This window comes from Lineus longissimus, chromosome 9 (genome assembly GCF_910592395.1).
Source record: "Lineus longissimus chromosome 9, tnLinLong1.2, whole genome shotgun sequence".
NCBI lineage: Eukaryota > Metazoa > Nemertea > Pilidiophora > Heteronemertea > Lineidae > Lineus > Lineus longissimus.
The window spans coordinates 12,342,178-12,355,899 of record NC_088316.1 but is presented as its reverse complement, the minus strand read 5'-3'; the positions used below and the strand labels follow the sequence as shown (position 1 = coordinate 12,355,899).

General features: G+C 41.8%; 2 protein-coding genes across 4 annotated transcripts in view; one reads left to right on the top strand and one right to left on the bottom strand.

Moving 5' to 3' along the window:
• The window catches only part of LOC135494175 (inositol 1,4,5-trisphosphate receptor type 2-like), a 102,255-nt gene extending 97,665 nt beyond the window's left edge, over positions 1 to 4,590 (bottom strand). For both annotated transcript variants that reach the window (XM_064782016.1, XM_064782017.1), the window contains exon 1: positions 4,462 to 4,590. In XM_064782016.1, the coding sequence (XP_064638086.1) occupies positions 4,462 to 4,567 (106 nt within the window). In that variant the 5' untranslated portion in view covers positions 4,568 to 4,590. The remainder of the gene's footprint in view (positions 1 to 4,461) is intronic.
• On the top strand, positions 2,656 to 12,020 carry LOC135494176 (uncharacterized). 2 transcript variants are annotated; one of them, XM_064782018.1, is made up of 8 exons: positions 2,656 to 2,740; positions 3,293 to 3,436; positions 7,730 to 7,870; positions 8,373 to 8,465; positions 8,992 to 9,176; positions 9,773 to 9,934; positions 10,176 to 10,328; positions 10,882 to 12,020. In XM_064782018.1, the coding sequence occupies exons 2-8, from the start codon at positions 3,302 to 3,304 to the stop codon at positions 11,093 to 11,095; spliced, it is 1,083 nt and encodes a 360-aa protein (XP_064638088.1). In that variant the 5' UTR covers positions 2,656 to 2,740; positions 3,293 to 3,301; the 3' UTR covers positions 11,096 to 12,020. The 2 variants fall into 2 exon arrangements, with proteins under 2 accessions (XP_064638088.1, XP_064638089.1); XM_064782019.1 differs by lacking the exon at positions 8,373 to 8,465.
• Positions 12,021 to 13,722: the final 1,702 nt, after the last annotated feature.

Here is a 13,722-nt window from a genome sequence, read left to right as displayed (position 1 = left end):
GAGGATTTTCGAACATGCCAAACAGTTTCTGTTCTCCTTTTCGCTAAACAAAGAAAGGTAGCCCTTCCCGAGCGAGGAGGCGCGCACGCGGCCCCTTAGGTATCTGATGGGGGGGGATGCGGCAAAAGTTTATTATGACACTGTACGTCACATAATTCATGATAAAACCACCCTCATGAAGAAATCCCAACAAAATTGACCTGACTTAAGCAGGGCTAAACTTTGTATCGCAGGGTTCAACCTCTTCCCGTCTCACTTGATTGTATATTAAGAGTGATGTGAAAGGTTTTATGATCCCCGGTTATGATCCCAGTAATACAATGGGCTAAGCATAAACCGGTCAAGAGCAACAAAGCAAATTGAGCGACATCACAACCACGGACAACCATGCTACTACGACAGACAGACGATTCAAAAATATTTCAGTAACACTGGTCGATGTAATCAACAAAAGACAACGATTCTAGGTCAAGTTGTTGTTTAAGAAAGAAAACTGTCGACGCAGACCTACCCTAATGATGTCTCAGGCAGGAAAAGACATTCCGAGGTTTGATTCTTTGGCACAGACGAAAATCTGTATTAGTCCTCAAAGTACTCCGAGTAATCCGTACAGTGATTGATATCGCCCAAAAAAGACAATTCCTCTTTCGTTTGTAATCCAAGTTCTTATGAAATGCTTTAGAGATCAAATAGAGAATTGTACACGTTGTATTATCCTTATATATGTATATGAAAAGCTGTGACGATATATGCATCAACTCACTTTCCGCAGAAGTGGTCCAAACTGTTTAGTTTCAGAATCGTGCGCAGAGGACAGCACCTCCGGAGACAGTGGTTGTTCCCAAGTTGATTCGTGTGGGTGGTCAGTCACAAGCGAGCGCCGTGTGTGTGCGTTGGTGGTGATGGTCCTTGTCGGCTGGTGTTGGGGAAGGGAACGAGGCGGAGTGAGGCAATAATAAGTGCATGGATTCATTCCGAATTCGGGAGAGGAGGATCGGGACGGGGGTGGTCTGCGTTTTATACCCATTGGCAGGCAATTCACGGTTTACCCAATTCATCTGTCGGACAGTCAGTACAGAAATTTTCAACCCACACCCCACGGCGACGCCTAAACTGAAAGCCATCCGAATTCCAAATAAAGACACATGCCCTTGGGTATCTGACGGGGGGAGGGGGAGGGATGCGACAAAAGTTTATTATTACGTTACATAATTACTCATTAAAAAAACGTTCTCTGGTTTATGATCCCAGTATATATACAATGGGCTCAGCGTAAACCGGTAAAGAGCAATAAAGCGAAAGTAAGCGACAGCACAACCACGGACAACCATGCTGCGACAGACGGACGATTAAAAAATATCTCGATAACAATGGTCGAAGTAATCCAAGGAAAGACAACGTTTATATGCAAACATATTCTAGGTCGAGTTGTTGTTTATGAAAGAAAACTGTAGACACAGACCTACCCAAATGATGTTTCATGCAGGGAAGACATTCCTCGGTTTGGCGGATATTTGGCGCAGACGAAAATCTGATTTAGGCCTCAAAGTACTCCTAGTAATCTGTACAGTGACATATATAGCAAAAAAAGACAATTCCAGTTTCGTTTGTAATCGAAGTTCTCATGAATGATTTAGAAATCAAATAGAGAATTTCACATGTTGTGTTATCTTTATATATGTATATGAAAAGCTGTGACAATGTCACATCGATCAACTCACTTTCCGCCGAAGTGGTTCTAGAATCGGTGCGCAGAGAACAGCGCCTCCGGACAGTGATTCTTCCTTGTTCAGTTCAAGGTGCGAGCGCCGGTGGTGGTGATGGCCGGGTGGTGTGGTGGTGGTGGTGGTGGCGGGGGGTGGGGGTGGGGGTGCTGGGGGGGGGGGGGGAGGAAGCCTGAGGTATTGGGTGCATACCTAGGCAATTCACGGTTCACCCTATCTGTTCGATAGTCAGAATAGAAACGAAACACTATTTAAACCACAATAACTCGACCTCGTGGGATGACTACTCGAGAGTAATTTTATCAGAGGAAAGACTACTTGAGTAGTCATGAAATGCAAATGATGTAATTGTTCTGGGCTTTTTCGGCCAAATTTTCTCCCTAACGATCGGCAAGGGTGATAAGAAGGGTCGCATCTCCTTACATCTCAACCCCACCCCATCCTGATATATACATATGAGGGACGAAGTGAAAAAAAACGGGGGGGGGGGGATATGAGGCGATTTAACGGATGGGAGCCAGATAAAGCACCATCATATCAAAAATATATCATATGCACTCCGGACTTATTGGATATGCAAACTTGCCTTTCATAACCCCCCCCCCCCCCCCCCATACTGCTGACGAGCAAATAGTTCGAGTAAATAAATGAAGGCAACAAAATCTTGATTTTTGTGACAGGCCACCATACATGATGGCAATGCATTTTCTACGGTGAAGCAGTTGGGTCACGCATGAGCTTGACAAAAAACCGAACTCTCTCATAACAGTAATTAGACTGACTTTCACCTGTCATAAGGTAATCGACATCTACTTTTGTGCCTGATAAATAGTTCACCACGCATCATAATTTGCCAAAAAAGTTATAAAAGCAGATTAAAGGCGATGGAGAAAGGGCGGTCGAATCGGAATCACTGTTTATTTCAAACGACAAAAATAAATGGCGGACGATTTCAATCAACTTTCCATTTTGCAGCCACATTTTTATCAATAAAAAAAGCAACCGTGAACTGATCGGTGAATAGACTACACATGTAGAATAGTGACATATTTATCTATCTGTAAACCATAATACTTTCATTATTAGTTATATACAAGCGTGCCAAACCGCCTCGAAAGGATGTGCCTATATCGATCAGTCCCCATGTACAAAGTTAGTTTTATAGTTGGTCAGACTTTCGCCTTCTCACTGGTGGCGCTGTTGTGTTGACGTTTCGGTTCAGGGAAGTGGCTGCCACACCCATCTGACAATAGGATCACCTATTTTCATTAGCACCCCCACCCTGTCCTGGTAGCTGGCACATCCACATGTCAGCACCAGGCTGTACAGACACATGAGCATGACACACTTGAAGTTAGTCAGATGGGTTCTTGGTCACATTGGGGATTTTGGAGAGCCTGCTCTTGGTTGCTCTGTGTAGGTCGATGGTTTTAGAGAAGGACTGGCATAATCTATATTGGAATTAGGCATATAGAGAGGTGTCCACTAAGGGAGGTTCCACTGTATATCATGTATGGGATTCATCCCAAGTATTATCTTTTAACTGTTGCATTCCTTCTCATTTCAAGAAAGTAAAGATGTCAGCTGCTGGTTTACTGAAGAACATCTACTTATTCTTGGATGTCCTACAGAAGGCACACAGCTCAGAAGCTCAGGGTTGGGCGAAGCAGGATGTTATCAATGCTTTGAAATGGGCTGAGTATTGTGAAAAGGTGGGTGCAGTCGCATAGATGTTATCATGTGAGCAGAGTTGTATCAGTCTCAGTATCATGGCAGCTGATCCCGTATCAGCCAGATAGTGAGTGGTAGAATCATGGTGTGTAGCCTAAAAAAAGACCTAGACACTGGCATGCATCAGTCATTCTCGGTTTTTAAAAGATGTTGAGGACAGTTTGTGTATAACCTCCCTACATCTGTTGGAACTGATGCTGTCCTAAATATAGAGGTGTCCTCATTGACTCGGTCATATTGGACAGATCTGACCAAATCTGGGCCAAAATTGGTGTCCTTTTTCGGGTGGGTGTCCTGCTATGAATACATGTGACTTAGGTGGGCTCCATACTATTTAAATTTTGACTAGTATCGCTTTATAAACTGACACTTAATCTCTACAACTATACCTTGTGTAAAAATGGCAACAGATTGTTGATATATCCAAAAATTAGCATGCCTTTACATGTCATGCATTATCACACCAAAGCTACAAACCTTCTGTGTTGGGTAATAAAATACTGCTGTTGGAGTGCATTGTCAAACAAATACAAAGCCCTCCAGCTGTTGTGTCAACAGTTGGAAGCATCCTTTGTTTTTCTTTAAACTGCTTTAAGTTTAAAGAAGGCTAAAATAACTCTGCAGTATGGCACTGTTTTCAGGTCACTCTCCTTCATAATTGGTTTAATTGTATCAGAGGCAAAAGTGAGAAGAAATTTTATTACGAACATGTAACATTGTTTGTGTTTTTTGTTGCTTGAATCGGCAAAGTTCCAGACAGCTTAGAATTTCACTGGGGGAGATGTTGGAAAAAATCTATCTGGAAATGAGTCACTTATTGCAATTTTACATGTATAAAGAAAGAAATGAAATTAGAACAGAAAAATCAAGTTACCTTGACTGGGATTCGAAGATCCAAAGATCTGTTGTTCGCATCCCAGTCAAGGCAATTTGATTTTTCAGTACTAATTTTATTTCTTTCCTTAATTACATGAGCAATACAAGTTGCTGATAAAAGGATACCTACCTTTATTAACTGTGGGTGGCGGTCGTGCGAAATCGACATCACACCTACGAATGGGAATATCTTTATTTTGTGATAAATCCGCATTTTGCTTTCCGGTAGGTGCCATTGTCTTCTCTGAGGAATTTTGCATTTCCTTTTTGTGATCTGATTCAGAATTTTTCCCTTGAACGTTTTTATCCTCATGTTCGGCAGATTTTGCCGCCCAGAGTTCTGTTTCCTCCGCAAATAATTGATCCACAAAACTGAATCGAACTGTTCTGTTGCGCTTTTTGTTTTCTCTTACATTCTCCATATGTTCGTCAATTAATCAATCAGCAGACGGTTTTGTTTGACAAGTCTGTTTTTTTGGTTTGTGTTGCATAGAAATTGTATTTACCTATCCTTAGAAGTCAAATAAAAGATCAATTTGTGCCGGAAAATCGAAAATTACAGATCATTGCTTAACATTAAGTTGTCATAAATCAGAAATATACTTGTCGATATCCATTCCAAGTCCAGAATGTTATGAAGTAGGCCTAATTGCTATTCTGATGTGACCCGTAAATGTCTCCAGGCGTCCAATTTTTAAACAGAACTTTTAGGTCAGTGGTAATAGTGATCGAGTAGCCCATAACATATTTTAAGAAAACTTCTGAAAAGTCTCAAGGAACTTCTGTCCGGGCATGAAAAATGTATCAAGATTATTACAGAATCCTTCTCTTCTTCAACACCAATGACTCCATTGTTATTGTTATCCTTTAACTCGGGTACCAGTGTGCATGATGGCTAAGACTGTGGCCAGGCCTACTACAGGCACCATCCAAGAGAACATCTAGATTAGTTTGGGGCAGTCGATCTATTCTGGTTTGAAAAGAGATAGTACTGTTTATCTAGGCCTATATTAATAGGGTTATATTCTGTGTCTGGGCCAAAGACTCTTTGGTGTGTTAATAGAAGAGATTCAGTACCAAGAAGTACAGTCATAACAAAATGTATTTTATACTCCATTTCATGAAAAAATGGTATTGCTCGCGAGAAAAAGCCTAAATATTTTAGTAAAATGGTTGGAAAAAGTTGTCAGTATTCTGATTCTGCCAAAGTAAGCAATTCTAGGTACTTTAGACTTAAACTTAAAGGCGTACATCGTTCGTTATTACTGGTGGTCCAGGAAAATAGAAATCCAGTTATACATTATGCCGTAGTGCAGTTATTATGCATACAGATTTGTTGAAACTTGGTAGTTAAAGTATCTGTATATCAGTCTACACGACGGCAATGCCAAAATTTATATTTAGTTCGTACTTACGCAATAAGAAATATTCAAATTCAAATACAAATTCAAAATGTTTTACGGACGGTGTATGCCTTTAAAAGTTCCAGATGAAATATATAAATTGTTGCATTATTTGTGTGAAATAAACCAAAAATCAGAGTGCCGTTATCTCGTGAAATAGACTATAGTATTAGGCCTCGTGAAATAGACTATAGTATTAGGCCTACATGCATCCTGAATACACTTCATGGCTTGATCAGATTATCGGCCAACCAGAAGATAACCAGTTGCTACACAATAAACCTGTCCTAGTCAATAAGGTGTGATGAACATGTACTGTCAGTTATAAAGTAAAGAGCTCTCAGCTTCAAAGTTCCCATCAGTTAAGAACTTCCTGGTTGATATGTATGGTGATTGCCAACAATGCTGACTATTTAATTCAGAGTACAGTAGAACCTCTCTATTGAGGACACCCTCGGGTCTGACAAGTGCTGTCCTTAATAGAGAGGTGTCCTGATTAGAGAGGTCAAATTGAATGAAAACCACCACTTTGGTACCAAAACTAGTGTCATTGATAGAGAGGTTGTCCTCAATAGAGAGGTGTCCACTAAGGGAGGTTCCACTGTAGATGATAATGCACATGGTCATTCGATATTTTTTTTGTAAGATCAATTTGGAAAGACATGGGTTCGCAAAACCAAGTTGTGCAAATACAGTAGAACCTCCCTTAGCGGACACCTCTCTATTAAGGACAACCTCTCTATTAAGGACACTAGTTTTGGTCCGCAATTGGTACTTTCCATTCAATTTGACCTCTCTAATCAGGACACCTCTCTATTAAGGACAGCATTTGTCATTCCGGAGGGTGTCCTTAATAGAGAGGTTCTACTGTAATGCCTAATGGTAACACCAATTTTCATTTTATAGCAATAATTCAACTTGTCTTAGATCGGAGAAACTAGAGTCTCACCTCACCCGATATAAACGTTGCTCTTACAGTCTGCCCCAGATCTTTCATTTACAACTTTATTACTAATATTGATTGACATCACAAATTGATCTTTTCATTGATTTTGTAGGACTGTTGACTCCCTAATTGTCCTTAATCACTCAATTATAAAAACTTGAAGTGCCGATTTGTGTATGCATGGAATCTTCTCAATATTTATCTCAAGTGCTTTGATATTTGGCAACAAACAGAGAATATAGTTAATATTGATGGATAGAAAAATTATGTCACCCCATTAAACACATTGAGTTTAGGTGTGATAAAGTCGAATTGTGGGTTAAACATGTTTTAAGCCTATTTACAGGTACATTAAGTGGATTGCTTGAATTGAAAGAAGTTTCTTTGAAATGTATTCTAATTTGCACCTTGAATTTTTAGTGACCTTTGAAATCGTTCTTCCAGAAACTTGTACCGATTCTCAGATTTAATTGATTATTTGCTGTGCACAATTTGTGATTATTCATTGATCATAAAAGTCATGCACTAAAGGATGACCTTCCTCTTGAAGCATTTACTGAAAACAGCTAATTGTTCAGTGACTCGTATTTGCACAGAATATCAAGGTGTTTTATCCTTTATTAATCTGTAGCTAAAGGGCCCGATTAACCCTTTGCTACCATAGGGTTTTGGCAGTGTGCCGTACCCTGCACCTGGTATAGACCGGGTGGCCTGGATCCCAACTTTGCTTAGGAAAAGTTTCATTGTATAGCAAGCATTACGCAATCTTTAGGGACGTGGTCTTCATTGAATAGAGTGCAGTGCTGCCATCTCCTTTTTCTCGTGTAACCAGCCAAAAACTTATAGGGACTGCCGTCAACGATAAAACTTTGGGAGAATTTACCAGGACAGATTACTGCGGGTCAATAGTACGCGGTGAATGGACCTGGTAAATACCGAGAGGCAGCGAAAGAATTCATAGGGTTCTATTTCATGGTGTTTCAGCCTAAGGGCCTGTCCTGATGATTCTTCCCACTTGTCACATATGATCCTTGGCTGTAACTTTTCAGATCCATACCCAAGCAATCACAAAGCCATACACAGCGAGCCTGGACGAACAGATACAGACGTTTAACCGGCTACCCTGGGCTTTGGGCGATGCTGAAATCACGCTCGGTTATTTCAAAGATGCAAAGGTTCTCCTCCAGAAGGTAGACATCCATTTTTATTGTCCTGAATTTGAGAATATTTTTTATGAATAGTTTGTGCGAACGTCTGACTGAAGAGCAGATACTACTTTTTGGGCTGCATTGGTTTTTTTTTTAATATCGAGTTGAGAGCTCAGCATCAACTAGGACATTATTAGTTCTGTAAGCAATATTGGGTGATTGTAATGTATGTAAGTAGGAGGAAACTGGAGACCCGGAGGAAAGCTATGTTGTGGAAGAGAGTCGCCCTCTCTATCACATGAGTGGACTGAGACCGACCAGGAATCGAACCCGTGACCTCAGAGATGACAGTCGCTGATGTTTCCACTGTGCCACTCTTACAGTCCACATTTAGGTCTGTCTAGGACCTGCTATTCCAGTCTTAAATGTTGAACTCTTTTTGTACCAGTAACTTTTTCAACATAGTAAGACAAATTTCCCCCCTCCCTCAAACTCTGGGGCTTGCTGGGTCAGTTCTGTATTTATCGAGTTTACTTGACTTCAGGCCATGCTACAGAACCCATATCTATCAGAGGACCTGTTCGATACTGTGATAGAGATAGCCTGCGAAACTGACGGCAGGGAACCCATACTGAAGGTAACGACTGAATGATGTTCATTTTATAACTTGGCGAAGAAACTGTCAGAACTGCTGTCTATAGCGAACTGTGACTGCATTTGATTTAGCTCTGGCATTTTATAACTTGACGAAGAAACTGTCAGAAACTGCTGTCTATAGCTAACTGTGACTGTATTTGATTTAGCTCTGGCTGACAAGGACTTGGTAATACACACATTGTACCAATAACTTTGAAGGGCAAAGTTTGGCATAAGATATGTTGGTTTTACTATACGAAAACAGCTTCCAGCAGGAATGTAATTCTCTGAAAAGGATCACTGAAAAATCATTGAACTGCAAAATGCACTTAAATGGACTGAAATTCACAAATCATGTCCAAAACAGCTAGACGATCAGACAACTGATTTGCTCATCTGATGATTATAAGACAAAATCTTGATAATTCGTACTGCTCAAAAAGGTGTTTTAGAGCTGTACAAATGATTTCATCTTCAATGGGCTGTAAAAATAATGGTCAGATATAATATTTTGAATGCTGTTTCAGGTTCTACAGAGCATCACTGTGCCAAAAATGACAGTCCACCAATTGTTGTTACTGACGAGAAAACTCCAGTCGACTACCGAGACAGAAAATGTAGACATCGCCAGTCGTCTCTCATTGGAATGCGAGGCTAAACTACTCCATAGACATTTTGAACATCTTTGTAAAATGGGTACAAAAAGTGATCGGTAAGATCTGAAATGGACTTGTTAATTGACACTTCATTTGCTCGACTGCTGTGTTCATTACAGAGTTTGACTTGCGCAGAACGTTGTACACTTATCGAAAGAGGCAGCTCATTATTCTTATGTCAGCAGAAACTTGATCCAGCATGTCCAAGTCTTCGATAAATGCATTACTCATGTACAGTGATCGACCGGGCACTGCATGACTGACAGACCCCGCATGGACCGAACCCAGACAGATCACTGACTGGGTGCACCTGATTCGAATGGAGACAATAATTGCTACCACCCTGATGGTGTCTGATCGAACTGGGCCAGCCCATAGGGGAGTGGACCTTTCGCCTGACTGGGTCAGAACCGACCTGGACTAAATAGACCGGATACAATGAGGATGTAGTGGACCAGGTCAAGACAGATCTCCACCAACTAGAACAACCTCTACTGGAATTAAATGAATGGATAGTTGAGTCGTATCCTTTTCCATTGGGCTAATTTGGGAATGGTCCTGCCTTTTGCCGCCAATGTAAAACCACTAATATATCAGCTGAGCAGCAGGCACTTGGGCCTCTTGTGTCGAAATTCTACTTTGTCCATTTCAGATTAAAATCCTATCTCGTACAGCAATTGGAGGCAATTGCAGCCGTGAACTCTGGCATGGTGATAATTCTGATGAGCTTACTTGAAGATAATGGCCATACATTCCATAGTTCCATCATGATAGACTGGTTAGAGGACCAGTTTCGATCAGGAGAAGAGACCAGGTAAGCGTGGCCATTATTCAGATGGTCCAAGAACAATTCCATAATCTGTTATATAATGTGCTCACTTTTCCTCATCCTGTGGCATTCCTTTGGGACGTGCTCACCAGATCCACTGTCTTCTGGGGTAGAAGTTTCTCGCCAGTATTCAGTTGCAAGGGTGAGCATAGTACACGTATATCTAGGGCATCATTAGATATGCCGAAACAAAACTGTTATGTGAGAATGTTTCCTCATTCTTTAGGCATTCATTTCGGACGTGCTCTCGAGATCTTCTCTGTTCAGTGGCAGCAAAGTATGCAACGTTTGCCGACGTTTATGTCCAGTGGTTGGTGGAGTGGGGAGGTGACATGACGATCAGCTACACGCCAAACCAGAGACCAGGTTATATCTATAGGTAAGGTATAAAGAAGGAGAACATGGAGCTGCAAAAATCACTAGACCAGAACTTATGTTGGCCTATTCATCGAATTCAATTTTAGTAGTACTTTGGTTGTCTTGAGAAAAAGCTACCTTGTGTACATCATTCGTGTAAAAATTTACATTGATCCAAGTTTCCAGACTAAGGTGAAAATCAAGATCCCAGCAAGATGGATTTAAGGGTTGACCCCACCATTTTGCTTTAAACTTGAAATCCTAAAGCAATTAGAGCTCCTTCAAAATAAAGTGAATGCCAAATTCAAGAGTGGGAGTCAGTTTTTTGTTTTCCATGAGACAGCCTCCCACCCTTGAAATTGGCATTCACATCATTTTGAGTTCTACTTGTAATTGCTTTAGGATTCCAAGTTCTAGCCGAAATGGTCAGCCTTGAATCATACTTCATGTTGTGTACCTGATGAGGCAAGTGTCCACAGAAAGTTTGTTAAAAGTCCCAGCGCTCTAAAATCTGATTTTAGAACTAGAAATCAAGTAAAAGTGTTTCCATTGAAACCTCTTTGCATTTTTTTCAGCCCAAGATCAGAACATTTCTCTTCGTTCAATGACTTAGCGAAACACTTCCAAAAACTTGTGAATGGGCCAACAACGTGCAGGAAAGCTGTGATCGACTTGGTGTTGTCGAAATCAAAGGAGAGTGAGGTGTCTGTTTGGTATGAACTTAGGAGGTATCTCATTCGGAATGTTTCAACGACTTGCGTGTGGAAACTTGTCGTGGAAAAGTCATGATAGGCACACAGTACAAGAGTAACGATGACCAGTATTGTTGGGCTGTTTGTCTGGACATTTGACAATCTCTGTGCAGGACGCTAGGTAAACTGCCACATTTTGGCAGATTTTGTGCAAATAACCTAGATTTGTTAGAATTAAATTTGCCAAAAGGATTTTTGATGGGAAAAACCGAAAGAATTTGCAATCTGCCAAAAGAAAAAACGTGATAATTTAAATTTTTTCAGAATTTTGTCAAATCGTAAAGATTAAAAGTTGTGAAGATTTAACGGTTACAGAAAATTTTGCGATTACTGCAGTGGAAATGATCAACATTGGAAGGTGTCCAGAAAGTGTCCAGGTTATATGTTTGACTAACTTGCAGAAATCGTACATCCTGGATAGGGATTTCTCGAAGGACCAGGCTGGTATGCTATTGTGAATTTGAAAAAAGGAGATATGTATTGGTGCTAAACTACATGTTCATGTTGATACTCTAGATTCACCGATATAAGACTGTTACTGAATATGCAAACAAAGTCCCCGTAGATATTACGTGCTTTGTCCTCGATGCGCATTCGACAAAGGGTGGGACATAAATTTTTATGATGGTTATGCCATTCGCTTTTGCCACAATTTCAAAGTAAGATTTTAGAATGGCAGGCCCATAAGGATTTCACTTTATTACTTTCTTTTATTGAAGATTCATTGCCAATAAACCTTGGCTAATAGACAGGGAAATAGATCGACCACACTAACCACTGATAGAAGTATAGTGGTTAGGTCGCAAGTGATCAGTTCATTCCCGATCCCAACCACTGTCAATGTACCGCAACCTGAAGACCGACTAATTTGAGCCACTCAGTGTGAAGGGGCCGTGGCCTGTTCAATACACATCATACTGTGGGAGGTCATGCCTCAAATCAATGAATCGGTCTTAGATCGGTGAGTCTAGAGTATATTATTTTGTTATTGTCTGTCAATAAAATCGTGGTCATAAATGAAAAGAAAAGAAAGGTTGATGTGTCTTCATTTGATGCCATTTTACTTGAGGCAATCTGGCAGACCAAGGTTGATTGGATTCTCCTGTCCTCTCCCTCATACTCACACAGAAGATGGGAAGGTAGCAAGCTATTGCTGTAAAGGGAATACATGCTGTCCTTTGCCAAGAACTGGTGAGGACTAAAAATGGGGCCTCTGCTGTAAAAGCTAAACTATGCACAGATCACCTTCTTTCAGCCCCAATTTCACATGGCAAAAAGGGTTTTTGGTATATTCAATTGATGCACAAGCTAACTGGTGAGTTTGGGACCTTGTTCGTGGTTGACTTTAAGCTTGTGGACTGTGCTGTCTGGAGTTAAATGCTGGACAGGCTAAGAAGTAGAGATCAATGTTAAGCCAGACTCGTGGTCCAGCTTTTGGGTTGAGCTGGCTATGCTAGCGGAGTTCTAAACCAGGCAAGACAGGCGAGTGTTGGTCAGCCAAACGCCAGACTCTTTGGTCCTCTTGTTGGGGGTTTGTGAGGACTATGCCTGCTGGAGTTTTATGCCTTGCAGGGACAACCATGTTATGTAAGGACTATGCTGGCTGGAGTTTGAAGCCTGGCAGGGACCAGGAAGACTGAGGGCCAGCTAAAACCTGCTCCTGCATGGTCCTCCATGTTGGGGGTTATGTATTAAGGACTATGCTGGCTGGAGTCCTAAGCCTGGCAGGGACCAACGTACCAGGCAGACTGAGGGCCAGCTAAAACCTGCTCCAGCATTGTCCTCCATGTTGGGGGTTATGTATTAAGGACTATGCTGGCTGGAGTTTGAAGCCTGACAGGGACCACCATACCAGGCAGACTGAGAGCTAGCTAAAACCTGCTCCAGCATGGTCTTCCAGGTTGGGGGTTATGTATAAAAGACTATGCTGGCTGGAGTTTGAAGCCTGGCAGGGACCACCATGCCAGGCAGACTGAGAGCTAGCTAAAACCTGCTCCTGCATGGTCCTCCATGTTGGGGGTTATGTATAAAAGACTATGCTGGCTGGAGTTTGAAGCCTGGCAGGGACCACCATGCCAGGCAGACTGAGAGCTAGCTGGGAAAACCTGCTCCTGCATGGTCCTCCATGTTTGGGGTTATGTATTAAGGACTGCTGGCTGGAGTTCTAAGCCTGGCAGGGACCACCATGCCAGGCAGACTGAGAGCTAGCTAAAACCTGCTCCTGCATGGTCCTCCATGTTAGGGGTTATGTATTAAGGATTACGCTGGCTGGAGTTCCAAGCCTGACAGGGACCACCATGCCAGGCAGACTGAAAGCTAGCTAAAACCTGCTCCAGCATGGTCCTCCATGTTGGGGGTTATGTATTAAGGATTATGCTGGCTGGAGTTCTAAGCCTGACAGGGACCAACATACCAGGCAGACTGAGGTCTAGCTAAAACCTGCTCCTGCATGGTCCTCCAGGTTGGGGGTTATGTATTAAGGACTATGCTGGCTGGAGTTTGAAGCCTGGCAGGGACCACCATGCCAGGCAGACTGAGGTCCAGCTAAAACCTGCTCCTGCATGGTCCTCCAGGTTGGGGGTTATGTATTAAGGACTATGCTGGCTGGAGTTCCAAGCCTGACAGGGACCAACATACCAGGCAGACTGAGAGCTAGCTAAAACC